Below are 21255 nucleotides of genomic sequence, written 5' to 3'. Positions count from 1 at the left end.
GTGAAGGGCAGCTCCATGCAGTGGCCTGGGGGCATGTTCGCTGAGCCTGACAGGTATTAGGAAACTGGTCCTTCTCCCCTCAGAAGACCTGGAGCAAGTCCCTTGCCCTGGGACTTTCCATCTTTTGGTCTGGGAGATGCCCAAGGGAAGCCCAACTGTGTATCAGGCCTTGAGGGCAGAAAGCAGAGGACTCACTTTACTGAAGCTTTACTGAGGGCAGGAACCTGAATACCAGCTAGCAGATCAGGGAGGGCTCCCCGGTGAAGGAGGCCTGCTGTGGTGGAAGGAGCTTTGGCCTGGAAGGCCCCTTCTTCCTGTGACTCTGAGCAAGTCCCTGGGACTGTGAACCTCTTTTTGGTAAAACAAGGGGCTTTTTTTTTTTCTTTTTTTCACCAGGTCAGTGTTTCTCAAACTTGGACTTTCTCTGGCCCACCCTGATTTTTGCCATATCCATGGGCCTCTATGTTATTATTTCTACATTATTATTCTGAAAAATGGCTTATTTTTTACTTAAATTTATTTAAAGGAAACATAGTACACAGAAAACCTATATATTTGGCGTGATAAGAGCATAATTGTAACTATAAATGTTATGAAGACCCCACAATCTTACGAAGCCCAGCTAGATTGTGTGGTCTGCCAAGGTTGTTTCGCTTTGTGAGAAAGGGAGCTTAGAGCGAGAGCGACACTGAACGCACTCCAGCACAGGCTTGGGGCATTCTCCTGGTCACCGTCAGAAGGACAGACAGAGAACTGAGAAGGAAGGACTCTCGCCTGGGGACTCGGCTTCCGCACGCCTGTCTACGGATTTCTAAAACCTTGGTTGTGTCCTGTGGTTCATGGCCTGGGCCTGGAGAAACACTGGCCGGACGCTCCGCAGGTCCCTCTCAGTTTTGTTTTCTTAAGAAGGTTCTTGAGTCACAAATAGGACTTCAGGGTGATGATGGAAGGGAAGAGTATGAGACTGGCTGAGATGGGGGACAGTGTGGCTGGTGAGACCCGAGTAGAGAGACTTCAGCAGCAGCTCCGGCTCCATCTTTCTCCTGAAAGCAGCGGAGCCATGGAGGGTTTGAGGCAGGAATGGGGCAGGTCCCATTTATATATTACAAAGAACAAGAAGGTCCCGGAAGATAGACCAAGAGGCAACCTGCAGGCAGGGACACAAGTGGGGTCTGGCCTCTCACTCCTCCCTAGCCAGGTTCTGGAGACGTCTCCTCCAGGAAGTCTTCCCAGACTGCAGTCCTCATGACCCCTTTTGTGCCTGAGCCTGTGGTTAGGATTATCTGCCTCTTTGTGATTCCACTTTCCCCCACCAGACCTGGGACTACTCGGGGCCTCATCCCCCCCACCCATGGGCCAAACAGGTGAATGAATGGAGGAATGGAGGAGGGGCAGTTGAGAAGTGGGGGGGACACCTGGGCCCAGACCTTTGCCTGAGCTTTGGCAACAGTGTTCCCTCCCCCAGGAAGGTGGTTGAGGCATGGACAGGGACAGCGTCTTGCCCAGGGGTGCCCAGCTTGGAGCAGCTGACTGGTCCCCGGGGCCCAGTGCTCTCCCAGCCCTGCACCAGCAGCACTGCCCTCACAACTGTCCAGTGACCTCTAGGCCCCTGCCCCTCCCTGGGTCTCAGGGTGGGTCCTGGGGAGCCCAGGCCCCGCTGGCCTCAGCCTGTCCTCTTTGTCCCCCAGGACTACGGGCTGCTGCAGCTGGAGGAGGGTGCCTCGGGACACAGCTTCCGAGCTGTGCTCTGCGTCATGCTACTGCTGTGCTACCATACCTTCCTCACTTTTGTGCTTGGTAGGGGAGCCCCTGGGGCCTGTGTGGAGGGCTTCTGGGGTGGTTGGTTCTAAGGGCAGAGGGCAAGAGGATGAGGGGCTGCAGACCCTGTTTGGGCCCCTGAGACTGGGGATGGGGAACTGAAATCAGAAACAACAGAGCCACATCAACTGTCCTGGGCCCTGTCCGGCTGACCACAGTTTGATTGGGTTCCAGCCTCCGTTTTCTCATCTGTGAAATGGGGATGGTCATACCCATCTTGTAGAGGGTGTGAGGATGCTATCGGCAGCTCCTTGGGGTTCTGAGCACAGCATTGGTGGGCATGGTTCTTGGTTATTGAGCTCTGTGGTAGGCTTGGGGTGATACCTGCACTATCTTATTTAACCCTCACATCACCCTGGAGATAGCAGAATTATTATCCCCATTTCACAGAGGGGGAAACAAAGTCCCTGAGAAGCCCATGATAGGTGGCTGGGAGGACCACAGGAACCAGTGGTGTTGGTGACTTGTGTTGTTTCCCCACCTCCTTCAGGCACTGGGAACGTCAACATTGAGGAGGCAGAGAAACTCTTGAAGCCCTACCTGAAGCGTTACCCTAAGGTAAGCCCACCTCCTGCCAGACACCACCAGCCCACATGTGCCCCGTGTGTCCACACAGACCCACATGTGTGTCTTTGCAGGGCGCCATCTTCCTGTTCTTTGCAGGGCGGATTGAAGCCATTAAAGGCAACGTGGATGCAGTGAGTACTGGCGTCCAGGCGGGTGCTGAGGACCCTCGGGGTCTCCCAGGCCAGCATGAAGTCAGACACAAAGAGACTTACTCAGGGATAGGGCTTCATGGAGGGAGAGCCCCCACGAGAGAACCAGCGGAGAGCAGGCGTGGGAGCGGAACTGCCAGCTAAGGCAGTCTAGGAAGACGAGAGAGGAGGTGGCAATAGTGGAGGAGGATTTTGACAGGGAGATGTAGATGACAGCATCCCTGGAGAGGGAGGTGCTTGAGTGAGAGAGGCGGAAAGACCTGCTTGTTCAGGGCATGGTGATGGGCTGGAACCTGGTGAATGGAGTGTTGGTGCCAGGGGGTGAAGCTGGCAGCTTGATGGCCTGGCTAAGGAGTGGGGACTCTGTAAGTTGGGAGGGAGCCACTGAAGGAGTTAGAGAGGGGAGGATCAGAGTCCTGGCAGTGACCTCAGCACTAAGCCAACGCCCAGGATGGACTTTGTGACGTGGAGTTCTAGGGTCTCTCACTGGCCCTGGTTGTGATTCCTCAGGTATCAGGACAGATGCCCCAGGTCCAGGTCACTTCGTAGGAGCTACTGAAACCTTTGGAGTTTGCTCTGAGGCATAGACATTATTATATTACTTTAATATTAACACTTTCCACTGCCGGTTATCCCTCCATTATAGCTCCATCCTGTCCTTTCAATTTGTGACTAAAAGACTAGTATCCCAGAGAGGGGCAGTAACGGCCCAAGGCCGTGGGAGACTTGGGGAAGAATCGGGACTGGGAGCCAAATCTCCCATCTCCCTAATCCTCCCCTCCCCCACCCCTGCAGCCTGGCACAGGCCTGGACCACTGCACTGGAGGAGGCTGGGCCTACTGTGCGGTTGGGGGGTGCAGAGGGCACAGAGAGTGGGGCAGGCGTGGGCCAGGGGTGCACGTGCTGAGGCTGACCACAGGTGCCCACAGGCCATCCGGCGGTTCGAGGAGTGCTGTGAGGCGCAGCAGCACTGGAAGCAGTTCCACCATATGTGCTACTGGGAGCTGATGTGGTGCTTCACCTACAAGGGCCAGTGGAAGATGGCCTACTTCTACGCCGACCTGCTCAGCAAGGAGAACTCCTGGTCCAAGGTGGGCTGACACCATGGGCCGGGGGCCACTGGGGGGCCAGGCCAACCCAGATTGTAACACAGATGTCCCAGCTGGAATTTAAACAGAACCATAAATTCTAATGGGACTCAGGGTTGGAAGGAACTAAAGACCATGAGGGGCCAAGAAACTTTCAAACTACAATGTATTGGCCAAAATTTTTAGTCACAAAGGACAGACACAAGACTCACGCTGTTTCGGTTAGTCTGTCCAATCGAACCTTCCGTTATGGTGGGAATGTTCTATTTCTGCATCTTCCAGTACGGGAGCCACAGCCACAGGTGCACACTGAGCACACTTCAAATGTTCCCAGTGCAACCGGGAAACTGGATGTTTTCAATTTCATTTCATTTTAATTAATTCAAATTTAAATTTAAAAAGTCACATGGGGCTAGTGGCCACTGTATTGGACTATGCAGATCTAAAACACAAAAGGCTCATGGGTTCATATGACTGAAAATTCTAGGCACAGCTGACTTCAGGTAGGGCTGGATCCAGGAATTCAAATTAGGTCATCTGGGCTTGGTTTTTCCATCTGTGGATGTACTCTTCTCTATGACATCTTTGGAGTGCAGGCAGGTTCTCTCCATGGGACAGGCAGGGTGGCCATGGGCTGCCTGCCCCTAACTCATGTCTTCCCTTTGATCTCATCTGAAGGCCCATAATAGAGCCTCACTGGTCTGACACAGATCGCATGTTGATGCCTGGAAAAACAGGGCTGGGACAACTCATGAATCAAGAGTAGAAGAGGGGTGGTTCCCTGGAAGAAAAGTGAAGTGATGTCCCTGAAAGAAGCTTTGGGGGAGTGGGGTGGGGGTTAAAGAGGTGCCATGTAGGCAAAAGCAAATAGAACAGGTGCCCACCATACGTGACAACTTGTAACATCAATGTTAAGTGGTAAAATAAGTATTGGCCATTATCATCATAGTAATGAGCACAGAATTCTGAACCAAGAATCTAAGAACCATCTAGATCATCAGAGAGCATCTAATCTGGTATTGGCAATGCGTAGCACATGTGTCTCAATGACCTTGAGTCCCTTTCTCATCCCTCCCTACCTCTTCATGGAAGTCCCTTTTCAGTATTCCTGCCTGGGGACCATGCTGAAAGGGAATTCTCTGGATCTGGGGCAGGTGGGGCTGGGGGAAGGAACAGGCTTTCCCTGAGCTCTTACTATGTGCCCAGTACTTGCCATTTCCTCCACACAACTGTCAGTGACAAGCACTGGATTTGAAGACAGCTCTGTGTGACTCAAAGGCCTCTGCTTACCTCTTGCTCCTCAAGTCCTCCAAGAGCGCCTTGAGCTCACCCTTCTGCTGAAGGCGCTTCCTCAGGCCCAGGCTCTGTGGGCCAGACACTCATTCCTCGTTGCCTCCCACTCTCAATAAGAGCACAGACTCTGGGAACCTTTTTGAACTAAAATGACCTAGAAGCCTTCTGTGGAGTGCTGCAGGCAGCTGGGTACATGAACACGGGGAAAGAGGCCTGGGGTGGTCACACCACTGCTGTGAGGAGCAGAGGGAGGGCCAGGCTTCCCAGGTGTCAGGATGCCTGGCAGTGAGTCACTTCAGTCTCCACCTCACTGTGTGACTTTAGGAGTGGCCAGCCCCTCTCTCTGCAATGCTTTCCTCAGAAGGGTTTCCTATGAAAGTGGGGGTTGTAACAACTCAAATGCCAGGGCCTCATTCATTGCTAATCTGCAGCACTTGGCTTCCACAGAGTTCTCCAACTTCTAGCTCGAGGGACTTGGCCTGTGGCCATTGCCTACACATTGCCTACCCCCTCCCCCGCAGCTCCCTTCCCCCCAGGATCTCTCTCTGCTGGACTGTGGGCGTTGCCCCTGTGGAGCCTTTGTGTTTCCCCCAGTGCTTGCAGCTTGAGATGGCCAGAAACTAGGTGGTGACAACTGTGTGCTCCGTGCTGTAATGGGGGAATCTGAGGGGAGCTCCGAGGGAGCCCTGGGCAGCGCAGCCAAGAAGACAAGGAAAGCTTCTGGAAGAGGAAACATCTGAACCCAGTTCTGAAGGAAGAAGAATCCTGGTGGCAGAGTGGAGGAAGTGAAAGGGCACCCCGAGCCAAGAGAACAGCAAGGGCAAACTCAGAAGCCAGGGTGCTGCCAAGAGGTTCCGTGTCGCCAAGGGAAGGGTTGTGGGTGGGTGTGCAGGGGCCTGTGGAGGGACCATCCCCTCGAAGCCACTGGCTATAAGCTTCTTGAGGACAGGGACTATCTGACGGCACAAACCCTGGTAGAGAAATCCAGCAAAATCAATGTGTAGAATCAATGGGCAAACAGTCAGATAACCCTGTGGAGACAGGACGCCCCTCAGGGACACCATTTTCCATCGTTGTGGCCCCATAACATCCCTTGATAAGTTGGATGTCCCTGGGTCTCACAACTGGAGGTCACCGCATCCACCCTGACTACCGGTGACTCAGTGGGGGTGAGCTGCCCAGGGGGAGTAGAAGTCTCCTAGAGGAAGCCAGCTGATAAGCCTGGCAGGGAAAAGGCAGTGGCATCCTAGGCAGCGGGAAGGCAGAGGCCTGGGGTGAGTTTAAGGAGCAATGGGGAAGAAATGGCCAAAGAGGAGCCAGAAAAGCAGGTCACGGAGGGCCTTGGGTGGCTGTTGGATGTTAATCTGACAGTGAAGGAGCCCTTGACACTTGTGGCTTAGATCTGTGCTTAATAAATCCCTCCTCCAGTTACTGGGCACCTGCACGCAGAAGCTGAGTGCCTTTGATGTGTTCTGGAAATAGCCCAGAGGCCAGTGAGGCTGAGTGATGAGAGGGAGGGAGAAACAGGAGACGAAGTTGGAGAAGAAACTGGGGGAGACTGGATAGGGTCTCCCAGGACATGACAGGGAGTTTGGGTTTTATCTTAAGTGTGATGGAGGATTTTATCCTAAGGGTAATGGAATATCATGAGATTTCAAGGATGGACTGATGTGATTTGACTTAAAAATATCAAAGTGGCGATGGTGTGGGAAATGGCTTGCAGGGGGCAGGAATGGGAGCAGGGAGATGGGTTAGGAGACCATATGAAGTAGGACAGTAGGAAGACATCCCTGGTGGCATGGAGCCGGGGACAGTGTGGAGGCGGGTGCAGTAATTGAGGTGACTGATAGGACAGGGCCAGTGGGATTCAAGAGCTTGTTGAGAGGTAAAATCGTGGGGACTTGGTGACTCAGTGCCAGGGTGGGGAAGACAGAGAAGGCAAGGATGACACTGAGAAATTAAAGATGGAATGGGGAAGAGTTTCAATGAGGGGAGAGTCTTCCCACCACACTCCACAATAACCAGCTTTTCCTCATTTTTGAAGGGCAAACTGAGGTGCTGAGGTCAGAGTGGAACTGGGAGTAGCTCTGGGCTTCAGCGTGGGTGGGGCTGCCAGGTAGAGGCTGCTTTTTATCTTCTCCAGAGACTAGACTCCAGGATATCCTGCTCCCTTTCCTCCTCCACCCACTACACTTCTTTCTGGGCAACAGGCATGTAATGTAGTTCCTTGGCAGCAGCCCCAGCTGGCAGGCACTGTGGTTCAAGCCTTGGCCACTGGAGGCAGCATAGAGCCAGGCTCTGCTGGCATTGGACCTCTGGGGGAGGGATGGATCTCTGGGAGCAGGGAGGGAGGGTTTGTACCTCCTGAACTTCTCTCAAAGGGGCGGCTGCTGATCTAGCGGACAAGGCCCTTAAAGCCACACAAACCTGGAGTCACTCCCAGCTCTGCCCCCAGCAGCCCTGAGGTCCCAGGAAGCAGAGGTAGGGTAGGATTCCTTTCTGAGTAGCATTGTCTTTGGGATCAAATGAAGTGATGTCTGTAAAGTGCCTGGCACACAGTGAGAGAGATCCACCAAGGGACCCTGAGCTAAGCCCTGATCCAGGTCCCAGCTCACTCTTCTGGCCTCACACCTCTTCTTTTATGCGTCCCATACGTCATACTACCTATTTGTATGCTAGTTATACACAGGCTCTGCTCAGGCTGTTCCCCTTGCCTGGAAGGTCCATTCTCTGGTCTCTGTGTATCTTCCCACCGGCCTTCCAGGGCCCAGTCTGAAGTAACTGCTTCCCAGAAGTCCTTGCTGCCCTGTCTGTGTGTCTGTCCTAGCCTCCGTTCTGCCCTGTGCTTCTACTAGTTGCTTACGTCATTCTCTCCACTGATTCTGAGTGAAGAAGGCAGCTGCTTTGACTTGGTCTCGTCCTGGATTTAACTAGCAGCTCAAGACCTCAAGTTGCTTCAGCTGCCTCACCCTCAGTTTCTCTCCTGGGGCTTGGGGATAATGTTAGCTACTCTACTGGGCCAGGTGAGGTGTTTGTGCCAAATAAGGTATGTGTGCCAGTCTGGGGCTGCAGTTGGAGGGCGGCTTGCTCACACTTGACTGTTGCTCTGCCTCGCACAGGCCACCTACATCTACATGAAGGCCGCCTACCTCAGCATGTTTGGGAAGGAGGACTACAAGCCATTTGGGGATGACGAGGTGGAGTTGTTTAGGTGAGCCCTACTTGCACCCCATCCTAGTTCTCAGCCAGCCTCTGTCCACAGACACCCTGACCTGTGGGCTCCAGAGAGGGAGAGGGTGGGGGTGTCATCTCTCCTGGCGCTGAGCTCCCTGACCCTCCTCCAGGGTTGCCCCACGTGCCACGGTCATGCCTTTCCATCACCACCTCCTCCTATTACTGCTTGTTAGCGCCCTTTGAATCTGTTCAGAGGCTTTCTTTCACCAAAGTGGTTTTGTCAACATCCTTTCCACTGAGCTTCTTTCATCAGGTCAGTAGGACAGATTGGACACAGGTCTAGAGAGGTCCCTTCTGCTGAGTTAACCTGATACACTCAGAGAAACACAGTAGAGAGCCAAGGAATTGGAATCAAATAAACAGGATTAAATCCAGCCTCTGCCTTTTCTTAGCTGTGTCATTTTGCACAGTTTCAGCATCTATAAAATGGGAATAACAACCTTTGCCTGGCAGGGTTCTTTTGGGAATCAAATAGCGAATGTATTTAAAGACTCTGGAGTAGGGCCTGGAACCACTAAATGGTGGCTGTTTCTACTCCTACCTGTCCTGCTGTGTTTGCCTTCTGTGAGGGGCCTGGAGCAGGGCTCAGCCTTGGCTGGCTGAGAATGGAGCCTAGGGCCTTCCTCCAGCTGTGGTGAGGGTTGGCCCCAACTTACAGACCTGGAAGTGGAGGTAATCTGAGCTTCCTGGGCTACCAATGTCACAATCATAGGGCATTTGTCATTTACTGAGTGCTTCCGTTTCTCCATCTCACGTCACTGTCCAATTATCTGTGGGGAAGGAAGATAATTTTTCCTCTCTTCTTCTGGGTTTTTGGCTGAGATCCCCCATAATAAAAGATTAACAGAAGAAAAACAAACAGAAGTTTAATAACACGTATACCTCCTGTATACATGGGAGATATCTAGGAAAACTGAGGAACTCTCTGAAATGGCCCGAGCCATCACCTTAAATACCATCTCCAACTAAAGATGAAAGAAGATGTCGGGGTGGGAAGCCAGTTAAGGGAGGTTTCTAGGCAGAGCGCAGTAAAGGAGGGATGATTGTTGTACAGATTTAAGTGTCTGCTTTCTCTATGGCTAAGAGTTTCTAGAGATTCAATCATCCTCTTCTTCCTGGTACAGAGAGGGAGACACCCTTACAAATGCGGATTTCCCTTATAAATGTAACTTCTATAGAAGGTAACTTCTACTAGATTTTCAGTTTTTCTTGTGTCTGCTGTTTCTTAAAAATAACCATCCTAAAATAATCCTTATGCCAAATTTTGGGGTGGCAAGTTCTGTTTCCCTTCATATCATTATCTCCATTTTAGAGATGAGAAACCAGGCCCAGAGAGGTTCACAGTGAATAAGCTGGGAAAGTGTTTGGCAGGGGGACCTCACAACTAGTCCAGCTGTTTCCTGAACCTGGACGGCTCAGGCTTGAGGGTCACAGCCACACCCCATGACTGTGGCAGAAATCGGCGGGTGGGCTGGAGGTGGGTGGATGAGGCTCCAGAGGTGATGGCTTGCCTAGCTGCATACCACATTTTACTCTGCCTTTGGAAACAGCTGCGGAGGCCACAAGTCACGTGGCAAGAGTTAATTAAAGGTTCGAGCTGTGCGGTCTTGGACAGGTCCCTCCCTTTTCTGGGTGTTAGTCTCCCCTGTGAAATGGGGTCAGACTTCCACTGGGCCTTCCGGAAACGGGGCCTGGAAGTGGAGGAGAGACAACCAGGAGGCAGAGCAGGACTGGGCTGTTTGTGGACATTCTCACTTCTGCTGCTGGTGTGGAGGGGCCCCTCGCCTAGCCACAGGAGGTGGTGAAATAAGGCCACACCCAAAGGCTATGAGTCTAACACCATCCTCATATAGATGGGGAAACTGAGGCGCAGAGAGGTGTCAAGCAGAGGCTGGGCAGTCTGGGGACTCAGTTCCCTTCAGCTTGTTCTCCCCCTCACCCTACCTTCCTCGTCTCTTTTGTAGAGCTGTGCCAGGCCTGAAACTCAAGATTGCTGGGAAATCTCTACCTACAGAGAAGTTTGCCATCCGGAAGTCCAGACGCTACCTCTCCCCCAAACCTATCTCATTGCCAATCCCTGCTCTGGTGGGTAGGAGGGTCTTGGCTGGCCCTGCACTCCAGTTCAGAATCATAGGGATTCGCTGAGAGCCAGGGATACAACCATGGACTAGGGGACAGGATAAGGGAGAAAGACCTTCATGCTTCAGGGGCCTGGAGAGGATTTCACAGTTTATCTGGGATTTGGGGGAGGAACACAGATGAGTCTGAGCCAGCCCCTGCCTCTGAGAGAGTGCTGGTCCCCTGGGAGGGGTTTGGGGAGACAAATACAAAGGCTAAAAATACCTGGAGGCAGAAAGAGCAGCCCTCCTAGACTGTCCCACACCCCTGCCCCCAGGCAGAAGCGTCACTCAGCTGTTTGTGTTCCTACCCTGTCTGTTTCAGTCTTGTCACATGATGATAATTGTTGTTTACACTGTTCCCTTCACTTGGACAGAGCTTTTTTGAGGCCTGGGATTGTGTTATATTCAACTCTGAAATAACAATGACAACAGCTAACATGTTGTTGGGCACCTGCTGTGTTCAAGGCTCCTAACACCCATTGCCTGTGGCCTCATTTGATCCTCACAACAACACTCTGAGTAGGTGCTGATGGCACCCTCATTTTACATATGGGGATACTAAGGCCTAATAGATAAGTAATAAAAGTAGAAAGACAAACTATGTAGATAATAAGTGGGTAAGCAGTAAGTAGAAAGATAAAATAACTTGTACCGGTCGCACAGCTAGTGTGTTAGAGTCAGAATTTGAACCCAGATAGTCTGGTTCCAGAGCCCATGTTCTGAATCACTGTTACAGTGCTAATATCATGCATGATTTTAGCAGAGAAGTTTCCAGTTCGTTGAGAGTCCTTGTTATTCAAATAGTAAGGCAGCCAAGAAAAGTAGGAGGGGACTTCGGAGACCTTTTTCTGGTCCTGACTCTGCTATTCACCAACTGTGTGACCTTGGGTAAGGTCCCCCTTCCCTTAATGGCAAATGGGAATAATATGTACCTTGCTCGTTTCATAGAACAGTTATGAGAATCAGCTGATAAATGTGTCAAATACTTTATAAATCGAAAAGTTCAATATTTATAGAATTTATTTAGAGCTTGTATCCTGAATATCTCTAAACAAAGTTTGAAATATTTTATATTTAAAAATATACAGGAAAGCTGTCATCATCAAATGGGAGGGGGTGTTGTAAGGAAGGGCAGGGGAAGTAACTGTATCAAAAATTTAGAGGAGAATTTCCCAAACTATAATCTGTAAAACGCCATCTTTGCATAAAATGATTTCTGTGATTAAATACATTAGGGAGACTAGCCTAAAAAAAGTTTATACACTGTAGACCTTCTCAGAGCCTTTAAATGCTGATCTGCAGGGTTAAGTCTCCAAGAAGAAGCTTGAATACGATTTTTCCCTAATTTATTTGACTACAGAACTTTTTTTAATGGAACATTTGCTAACTTAGGACCATATGATGATTTTGAGAAATTCTAGCCTAAACTTAACTTTCTTCCCTAGAACATAATGACAAGAACCATAACAAAAATAATGTCTTCCTAGAACTTTATGTATACAAATTACTTTTACACCTATTACCGGGTTTGACAGTTCAGGAAATGCTAATCTAACAGAATTACTATAAATGAAAATTTAATATAGTATTCTGAGCATCCTAGAAGTCAAAGCAGAAAAAGGAATCAGGATATGTTTCATAGTTTTCATGATGGTAACTCAAGCCCAGTGCCTTGGGGGAATAGGAGAGAGGATGGCATGGTCTTAAGCCCTACTAGAAATCCTGAAGTGCTTAAGTAAATTATGGTTCCCCCACAATTTAGGAACTAGAGGGCCTTTAGTGATCTTCTGATCTGAGTTGCCCACTTTACAGATGGGGAAACTGAGGCCCCATTGAGGAGGAAACCTAGGACTGACTTGCTCCCCTGCCCTCAGGAAATGATGTACATTTGGAATGGCTACGCTGTGATTGGGAAGCAGCCAGAGCTCACAGACGGGATACTTGAGATTATCAACAAGGCTGAAGAGATGCTGGAAAAGGGCCCAGGTGACTACCCCTAGGTCCTTGAACCTGCCAGCTGTGTCAGACCGCAGGTCTTTACAGTTGAAGGCTCCCTCTGCCAAAAATGTCCTTTCTTCTCTACCTGGTAACTGACCTTTGCCTTTCTAGACTGAGCTTCAATGGCAGCTCCTCCAAGCTATCCGTTGTCCCCCATGTAGGGCCAAGGCCTCCTCTGGGCTCCCATAGCCTCTGGACTTCCTTCAGTCAGTCCTGATCTCAGTGTATTGTCATCGTCTCAGTATTTGTCTTTCCTTCCTGGATGTGAGCTCCCTGAGGACAGGACCCCACCTCTGTATTCCCAGGGCTCAGCAGAGTAGGGGCCCCATTTCTGTTGCAGAAATGAACAAACCTGTTTTCTCCTCTCCCCTTTCTCAGAGAATGAGTACTCAGTGGATGACGAGTGCTTGGTGAAGTTGCTGAAAGGCCTGTGTCTGAAATACCTGGGCCGTGTCCGGGAGGCCGAGGAGAATTTCAGGAGCATCTCTGCTAAGTAAGTATCTCTGGCTGCTCCTACTCCAGACTGCCTACTGCAGGGGGTGGGTCTCTGCGTAGTTTCAGGGCTTCTCCATCCGTACGCACACGCCAGTGCCTGGCCCCAGCCTTCTCCCATTCACTACACATGTACTAGTGCCTGCCTACTCTGTGCCAAGACCCTTGCTGGGCACACATCATTCAGACCTTGTCCCCAGGGCCATCAGTTTGACCGACTATAGAAGCCCATCCGCACTGAATTTCGTGTGAATGGTGCCCCCTAGAGTTTGTATTTCAGCAACTCTGCTGTTGCCCTGGGGGATTATGAATGTTACAGACAGCTGTAGGAAACTCAATCTGGTATGATCCGCGCTGTGCTAGGGGAGAGCAGAAAAGGGCTGGCTGCAGGTGCCTGAGAAGGGACCTAAATCTAAAGCGAGATACCAGGAAAGGCTGTCCAATGATGCTGTTTAAATCGTGGGGTTTATCAGGCGGAGAAAGCTAAGCAGGAGTTTTAAGTGGAGTAGGTACACAGCATGTGCAAACGTTTGGGCACAGAAAGACACCTGAGGTTGGCGGGGGACAGTGATTAGGTCGTTCCTTCCCTGGGTTAAGAAGTACAGAGGGAAAAAGTTGCAGATGAAATAAGGGGGTGGAGATAGACTAAGAAAGGGTCTGGCTATTTTGTTTACAAGGCAGAACTTTATCCTGTACACAGAAGACAACCAGGAAGGATACCATGCAGGGCAGATCTGAGTTTTAAAAGGATGTCTCCGGGGCAGCATGGTGGGTAGGTCAGAGGGGCCAGATTGGAGACATGAGACCTCCCAATTCAGTAAATCATTAACCTGGAGAAGGGGGGTTGGGGACTGAGGTGGGTGTGGGCTAAGGGTATGACATGAGCCATAGGTTGTTACGGAGTTGGGGTCCCAGGTGCAGAGGAAGCACCTCTGCACACGGAAGCACCATGTCTGGAAGGTTCTGCTGTGGACCCTAAGCCTTTCTAGGGCTAGGTATGGGAACCTTCCCAAATTGGAACTCAGATCAGAAAACCCTACTTGAGGGCATGGGTGGGATCCTCCCATTCGGGGAAGGTTTGGGAGGAGAAGCCTGAAGGACGTCTGAAGGGCGCAGCCTGTAAGCCATGTCCTCCTCTGTCCCACAGTGAAAAGAAGATTAAATATGACCACTACTTGATCCCAAATGCACTGCTGGAGCTGGCCCTGCTGTTCATGGAGCAAGGCAGAAACGAAGAGGCTGTCAAACTCTTGGAAACTGCCAAGTAAGGCTTAGTTAGCCTTGGTCAGTCCTTCGTTCCCCACGAGCTCAGGAGCTTCACCCTGGCTGGGGGCAGAGGAGCCAAAGGAGCAGTAAGGGAGGGTGCTGCCGGGGCAGTGAGTGGCCGTGCGGGCGCTGGGCCCCGTCCCTGGAGCCAGCTCTCGGCTGACGGAGGGAGGCTTCCTCCTCAACTTACCAATGAAAAATTGGAATCCCAGAAGCAGGGAGAATTACCCAGGGTCACAGACAAGCCAGCCACGGGGCTGTGTGAAGACCCAGGTCTCCTGCCTTCCCGCCCATGGATCTACCTCTTGAAATCACTTCCTCAAGCGTGGGGACCCAACAAGACCAAGAGTAGTTCCAGAGGGCATGCTACCTGGGTGAGACTACACACCCTTCTGCTGACCCGTAGCGGGCAGGGCCCAACTCTTTCTTTAAACAGAGAAGGATTTATGCCTCTACAAATCTTTCTTGCCTGGTGGGCTTCCACAGCTCAGACTAAAGGAAAAGCAGCCTCATGTGTCTGATTCTATGGTCTCTTCCAGGCAAAACTACAAGAATTACTCCATGGAGTCAAGGACACATTTTCGAATCCAGGCAGCCACACTCCAAGCCAAGTCTTCCCTAGAGAATGGCAACAGACCCGTGGTCTCATCGGTGTCCTTGTAGTTTTGTGCAGCGCTTGTGAGCTGGAAGACAGACAGCTGGACAGAGTTCTTGGAAATATTTCAAAATGCTCCCCTCCCCCCGCCCCGCCCTGCCCTGCCTTTGGGGTCCATCGGTGCTCCAGTGGAGTGGCACCACATGGGTATCCGTGCAGACGTGAAGCCGGCATTTCCACAAGTGAGGCCAAGGGCCTTTGCCAAGGACAGAGCAGGTGGAGCCCTCTGCCTGCTCTGTCACACATACGGGTACTTGTTTTTCACTGTGATGTTTAAGAGAATGTATTTACAGTTTACATTTTGCTTAGAAATACAATGATGGGATCATAGCTGGCTTTTAAAAAACCCACCAACTGACCACCTGTAAATCTTTGCTTAAACCCATATTGATCGGGGGGTATATCTATGATGCCAAAGGCCAAACTACTTTTCAAATTTCAGCAAGTTCTCAGCTTCCAGGGCTGGAAGGACCATCAGGGGCGTCTGTACCTCAGGCGTTGAGGCTTCTGGGGGTTGTGCATAGAGGTTGCACACAGATACCTACTACCTTACTTCCTACACTTCATTTTAACTCCCTTTGTATCTTTCCAATTTAAAAAAATCAAACGTCTTTTTAGTGAGATAATTTTGATTTGAGTCCATCTGTAGAAAAATATTAATTTCTACCAGTAAGGAATGGGGATGCTGCGGCCTGACGTAAGGGGAGGTGTGTGGCCCTTTCTGTGCCAACAAGTTTGGAGGTGGGGGGTTCTCAGACACCAGTCTGCATTCAGACTGAAACCACTGGGAATAATTTATGAAATCTTCTGTGCTTCACTCTGAGGTAGCATTTACCGACAGCATTTTTCTTAGAATGGTTATTCTTGGCTTGTTGTATATGTTTTAAATTTTTCAGTTAAAACAAAATAGATATTTAAGTAGTAAAACTCATACACTTAAAAGAGATCATGCAACATCTATTTCAGTAAAATATGTACTACTTGAATTCTTAGGCAAGGCAGAAAGTTTGAATCAGAAGCCATATGGCCCAGGTATGTTTTATTTAGACAAAATGATAGAATAAGTTCCTAACATTTCAAAACGGGGGGATTTCTCAAATAAACCTGGTTTCTGGCCTATAAAAAAAAAAAAAAAAAAAAGATCTGGCAACACTGGGCCTCATTCCCATAAGGCAACAAGGCAACAATCAGTTGGAGTGAGAAGAGGCTACTTTAAACACTTGTATTACCTTTTTGGCCCCTAAAAGCATTTCCATTTGCAATTTCTGGGACTGTTAAAGTGAGAACTCAAGTTCAGTGACCAAAACCAAGTTTTCCAATTCACAGCATACTTCAATTTAACCATGTCCCCAGAGGAAAAATCATGTACATGGTAAATATATTCCATCTGTGAAAATGTGACTCCTCAAATACATGAATGCAATTCCTGTAAGAACCACAGACAGTATTTCCAATCTTCCAGCATTGCTGCATTTAGCAAACACTCCTGAGCATTTGCCAGTGCCTGGGTGGGTTAATCTATTAATATACAGTCAACCAGCCTCCCAAGCCTGATACTGAATGAAGCCATGGGTTTTAGGTAAGGCATATTCTCATTAGGGAAACAAAGCAAAGCAGAAAACCCTCCTCCAAGATCCTCTGTTGCACTTAGTACTGTCAGGGCAGAATGCTATGAAAAAAATTCTCATTTTGTTACGACAAAAGAATGCTCTCCATAGAGCAAGCCGTTTGCAAGCTCTATTTCCTCCAAAGCGTGGATGCTGGGAGATCAGCCTGTTTCTGGGTTGTTGGGCAGGGCAGGGTGAGAGGGTGACTAGAGCCCGGCTACACAATGAGGGTGGACTTTTGTGGCTCCCCCATGTATTTGAGCCCTGCCTGCTGCTGTATGGAAGCAGTGCTGGTCATAGGATACCAAACATATAATTTACAAAATAGCAGGTTATAAAGAAACTTTATCTCAACATTCATTTTAGGTGCTTTTACTTATATTTCTAAAATTTATGCCAGGATGGTTTCCTTGTATTTGTTGATTTCCTGCTGAGTTTCATTAATTAGTCTACGTCACCTTTACTTCTGTCTGTTGCCCTGGCTGCAGTCTGGCTGATAAGAGAAAGCAGTGGGTTTTGTCTCCTTTATTCTCCCTGCAGCTTGAGGTAGTCATTGAAAAACATATATATGAAGGAGTGTGAATACACTGGGTGTCTAACACCACCATACCCTGTGCAGAGGCCTTTGATTGAAGGTGAAATTTCTGTCACGGGTTTCTCACTGTGTCTTCTTTGAGCCATTGCTGGTTGTTACTTCTTTAATAGTGCACGCAGACTTTCCCAGCACACCTGCCCTGGAGAGGCAGCTGATGAGGGGGAGAGTTTTGGCCTAGAAACAAGGAGACTTTAATTCTAGACCCTCCTTTGCTACTGATTTTCAGAGTAACCTTGGGAACGTCACAGACACTCTCAAAATTAGTCATTTGGACTAGATTAAGGCTTTGCTCCTTCAACAGTTCTAACTCTGGTCAAGTCTGTTGCTGGGTTTGCATCTCCAAAACAAGGCAACAGATATATACCTCCCTACCTTTTGCCAAAGACTTGTGTCCCCCATCTACTAAACCAGAAATGATAGGTTTCCTCCATCAGGGGCCTTGCCGGTAGCCCAGGATACCCAGAGAACAAATAGTCCTCATTTGGGGAAAGTCTAAATCCTGTGCCACACAGAGGAACTAGGTTGTTAGGAAGTAGCAACTGTGTAACATGATCTGAACAAGCCCTTGACAGTGGAAAGTCTACTTCTGGCTGTCACTGGTCGCAGGCCCATGGGCTGGCAGGGTGGCTTCCTGCAGTGTGCTGGTCCCTATCAGCTCTCCCATGTGTTGGCAGGATTCCCCATTCCTTATCTCAAGTCAGAATGGGAGTGTTTCCAAGACAGCTATCGTCATTCACAGAAAGAAGCCCTGACCTGACAGCAAAGCCAGCGCCCTACGAGTCCAATGCCAGCCCAAGGCTCAGCTGAGGTCCAGGGGGGAGATTTCCCGGCAACTGAATAATGGCACAAGAGGTTTTCAGGAAGCCCCAGCCTGCTGAGTGCTAGAAATCATTCAACAAAGGAATAAAATCCAAGGACACTTTTCTCTGGATTTACTCCCAAGTTTATTTCATCTAAGACGATGGGGAGTGGACAACAGTCTTTTCCTTGTTTGCTTCAAATTTAAAGCCTAACAGTGTGGCTTTTAAACAACTATTTCCTTACGTCTTTAGCACCATCACGCTAATTCAGTGATAAATGAGAGGTGCGCAGATTCCAAACACCAAGCAGCAAAAGGGAACTTCTCACCCCTCCCCACCCATGCAACTTTCAAAGGTTGGAAAGTACCTTTCTGCTTGGGTTAGCACAGCTCCTGTGAAACTTGGTGCAAAGTTCATTACTGCTCAACAGGGTAAGTCCACAAACAAGGAGCTTCATTTGAGGGCTTGAAAAGTTCATTTCTAAATTAGCCGTCTATGAATTGTTTCCACTGTATAAAGTCAACCATTAAGTGACAAAATGTAATAGAGCCCTTCCTTTGGGAAGGTCGCTATGGATTTCTAAAAGTTGACATTCAAGTTTAATCAGACACATCACAGCCAACACCTCATAAATGACTAGATTGAGTTGTTGGGTTGTTCTTCACATCATCACCAAACACTTCAGAACACCAGACACTATATGCTATAGGTGGAAGAAAATAGCTAATATCAAGTGCTCACTGTTTACCACTTGCTAGTCTAAGCACTTCGAATGTTTCTAATCCTCATAACCACCCTATGAAGTAGAGGCTATTATTGCTATTTTACAGATGAGAAAACTGAGGCACAAGTAACTTGCCTAAGATCACACAGCTATTATGGTGTTTCCCCAAAAATAAGACCGGGTCTTATATTAATTTTTGCTCCAAAAGACGCATTAGGGCTTATGTTCAGGGGATGTCATCCTGAAAAATCATGCTAGGGCTTATTTTCTGGTTAGGTCTTATTTTCGGGGAAACACGGTATGCAGCCGAAGGATTTGAAGCCAGGCAGTTGAACTCAAAAGTCCACACTTAGCTAAACTGCTGGTTGAGCTATAAAATTATCAGTTTAAAGCTGGACCTAACTTATATTGACTCTTGGCCCACTGTTAATGATGGAAAAGATACTGGCTACTAACTCAAACACTAGAAATCCTTGGCTTGGAACTCACAGAGTATATGTCTATGTGGCATAACTTCCCCAGGTAGAGATAGTGTCTGACTTGGACAAAGCCAAAAGAAAAAAGGCCACACTTAGGCAACAATATATGCTCATAAAATCCTCGAGGAATGTTGGAGGAAAAGGCATGATCTAATCCCTGGTTGGATAGGTAGATAGAGTTGCAGTCAGCTACTCCAGAGATGGGAAGCGAAGCCTGACCAGCTGCAGAGGATCAGGCTTGAGGGGTCTGGTATAAGACAATAATAAGAGGTAGGAATCTTGGAAAACTGGGAAGCATATGATGTTAAACGCATTCAAAGAATTTTAAGTTTGGCTGACTGGCCAAACACATCCCATCTATGGGTCAAAGCGGTCCATGGGCCAAAAATCTGTCACCCCTGGACTACAGCTTTGAGATAACTATCTATGGAAAAGAGGTTGTAAGCAAATGCATAGTAAGAGAAAAGCCTGATCTATTACGAATATAAACTTAAGTTCTACTAATTACATGGGTGTGGGGACAGAGCCCCAGAAAGCAGTTTCCAGGCTCTCGGACTCACATAGAAAGGTGCTGGCTCAGGTAGTAAATGGCCATCAACTGTGATTGGATGGTCATCAGCTGTGGCTAGTTGGCCGTCAGCTGTAACCAGTGAGCCATTGGCCACTAATATAACTGCTGTGGCTACACTAGCAGAAAATGGGGGCTAGCAAGAAGATGGTGGCTGAGCCTGCAAGCGGCGCAGTAAGGTTTGAGAATTGTGTGGCTCCTGTTTCCTGTTTCTCCAACCCAGCAGCCAGCGAGAATATAGTGGTATGACTCCCCTACCTATAGCTCCGTGGGTGTTCCTTTTTGGCCTCACCATGTCCTGTGTTCTTATGTGGGGAGCGGGAGCAGAGACCCTGCAGGCTGCCCACGTGACACATGGCGCAGCGAGCAGGGTATGGTGCCGGCCAAAGCTCTCCGAAGGACGGTGGAGCAGTTTGTGCGTATGAACACCCAGTCTGAGGAACACCAGGAGGAGCAGCTGCTGGCGAGCTGGACCCCCGTGGAGGGATGGGAAGACGTGGACGGTTCCCCAACCAGCATAGGCCAGAGAAAGCGAAGGTCGTGGTGGCCCTGTGAGCTGGGAAGTGCTTGCTGAGGCAGCCCGGATTGTGGGACTTGTCCCAGGAGGAAAGGCTTGCTGAGTCCTTCGTGGGAGATGCGGGTGAGGTCAAGGTTGTCCCTCACCCCCAGGACAGCCCTGGCGAATGACTATGGACTATGGGGAATTGCCTTCCATCCCTAATTTAATGGACCACTTGACTGTTTGGGAACATACCACCATGTAGTGGAACTGGCGGATGTTTGCTTTTGTGTCTTGACTGGCTGCCATCGAGAATATGTAAGCACCTTGACTGTGAGTTGCTGTTGTTCCAGCATGGTACCCTGAGAGCCCTGGCTGTATCCAGGAAGTCTGGCTGTGCCCAGAGAGAGTGGCAGTGCCCTGAGAGCCCCAGCTGAGCCCGGGAAGTCTGGCTGTGTCCAGAGAGAGTGGCAGTGCCCTGAGAAACCCTGGCTGTGTCCAGAGCCTGGCTGTGTCCAGGATATTGCATTCACCTCCAGGCTCCTCGCACAGGGCCCCTCGCGGAAGACACTTGTCGTGTAGATTGTGAGGCGAGAGCCTATAGGTGTGGAGTGTGGGGACAGAACCCCAGAGAGCAGTTTCCAGGCTCTCGGCCTCATGCAGAAAGGTGCTGGTTCGCGTAGTAGAAGCCGTCAGCTGTGGCTGGTTGGCCGTCAGCTGTAACCATTGAGCCATTGGCCCCTAATATAACTGCTGTGGCTATGCTAGCAGAGAATGGGGGCTAGCAAGAAGATGGTGGCTGAGCCTGCAAGCGGCACAGTGAGGGTTGAGAACTGTGTGGCTCCTGTTTCCTGTGTCTCCTGTTTGGCCTCACTATGTCCTGCGTTCTTATGTGGGGAGCGGGACCAGAGACCCCGCCTGACACCCTGCACGACAGACTCTTGCCCTTAGGGAGAATGCTAACGTGAATCGGCGCTCTGACCTTAGCTGGAGGGAATCCTGTGTCCATGCAGCTGAGTTAGCCTGGATGCGGGACTTGTTCCAGGAGGAAAGGCTTGCTGAGTCCTCTGTGGGAGATGCGGGTGAGGTCAAGTTCGTCCCTCACCCCCAGGACAGCCCTGGCGAATGACTATGGACTATGGGGAATTGCCTTCCATCCCTAATTTAATGGACCGCTTGAACATACCACCATGTAGTGGAACTGTTGGATGTTTGCTTTTGTGTCTTGACCAGCCGCCATCGACAGTATTAAGCACCTTGACTGTGAGCCGCTGTTGTTTCAGCACGGTACCCTGAGAGGCCC

General features: G+C 49.7%; 1 protein-coding gene across 3 annotated transcripts in view; it reads left to right on the top strand.

Moving 5' to 3' along the window:
* Positions 1 to 15038, top strand: part of TTC39A (tetratricopeptide repeat domain 39A) — a 48462-nt gene extending 33424 nt beyond the window's left edge. For 2 of the 3 annotated variants that reach the window (XM_074334709.2, XM_074334707.2), the window contains exons 9-18: positions 1689 to 1797; positions 2309 to 2376; positions 2457 to 2516; positions 3464 to 3625; positions 8035 to 8126; positions 10114 to 10234; positions 12144 to 12255; positions 12646 to 12760; positions 13907 to 14023; positions 14565 to 14820. In XM_074334709.2, coding sequence (XP_074190810.1) covers positions 1689 to 1797; positions 2309 to 2376; positions 2457 to 2516; positions 3464 to 3625; positions 8035 to 8126; positions 10114 to 10234; positions 12144 to 12255; positions 12646 to 12760; positions 13907 to 14023; positions 14565 to 14688 — 1080 coding nt within the window. In that variant the 3' untranslated portion in view covers positions 14689 to 14820. Of the gene's footprint in view, positions 1 to 1688; positions 1798 to 2308; positions 2377 to 2456; positions 2517 to 3463; positions 3626 to 8034; positions 8127 to 10113; positions 10235 to 12143; positions 12256 to 12645; positions 12761 to 13906; positions 14024 to 14564 lie in introns of all 3 variants that reach the window. The other variant, XM_019742882.3, reaches the window with a different exon arrangement.
* Positions 15039 to 21255: the final 6217 nt, after the last annotated feature.

Source organism: Rhinolophus sinicus, chromosome 14 (assembly GCF_057876585.1).
Source record: "Rhinolophus sinicus isolate RSI-liver-muscle chromosome 14, RSI-T2T, whole genome shotgun sequence".
NCBI classification, from domain to species: Eukaryota; Metazoa; Chordata; class Mammalia; order Chiroptera; family Rhinolophidae; genus Rhinolophus; species Rhinolophus sinicus.
The sequence above is the reverse complement of the archived record's forward strand: the minus strand, read 5'-3'. Positions and strand labels throughout refer to the sequence as shown.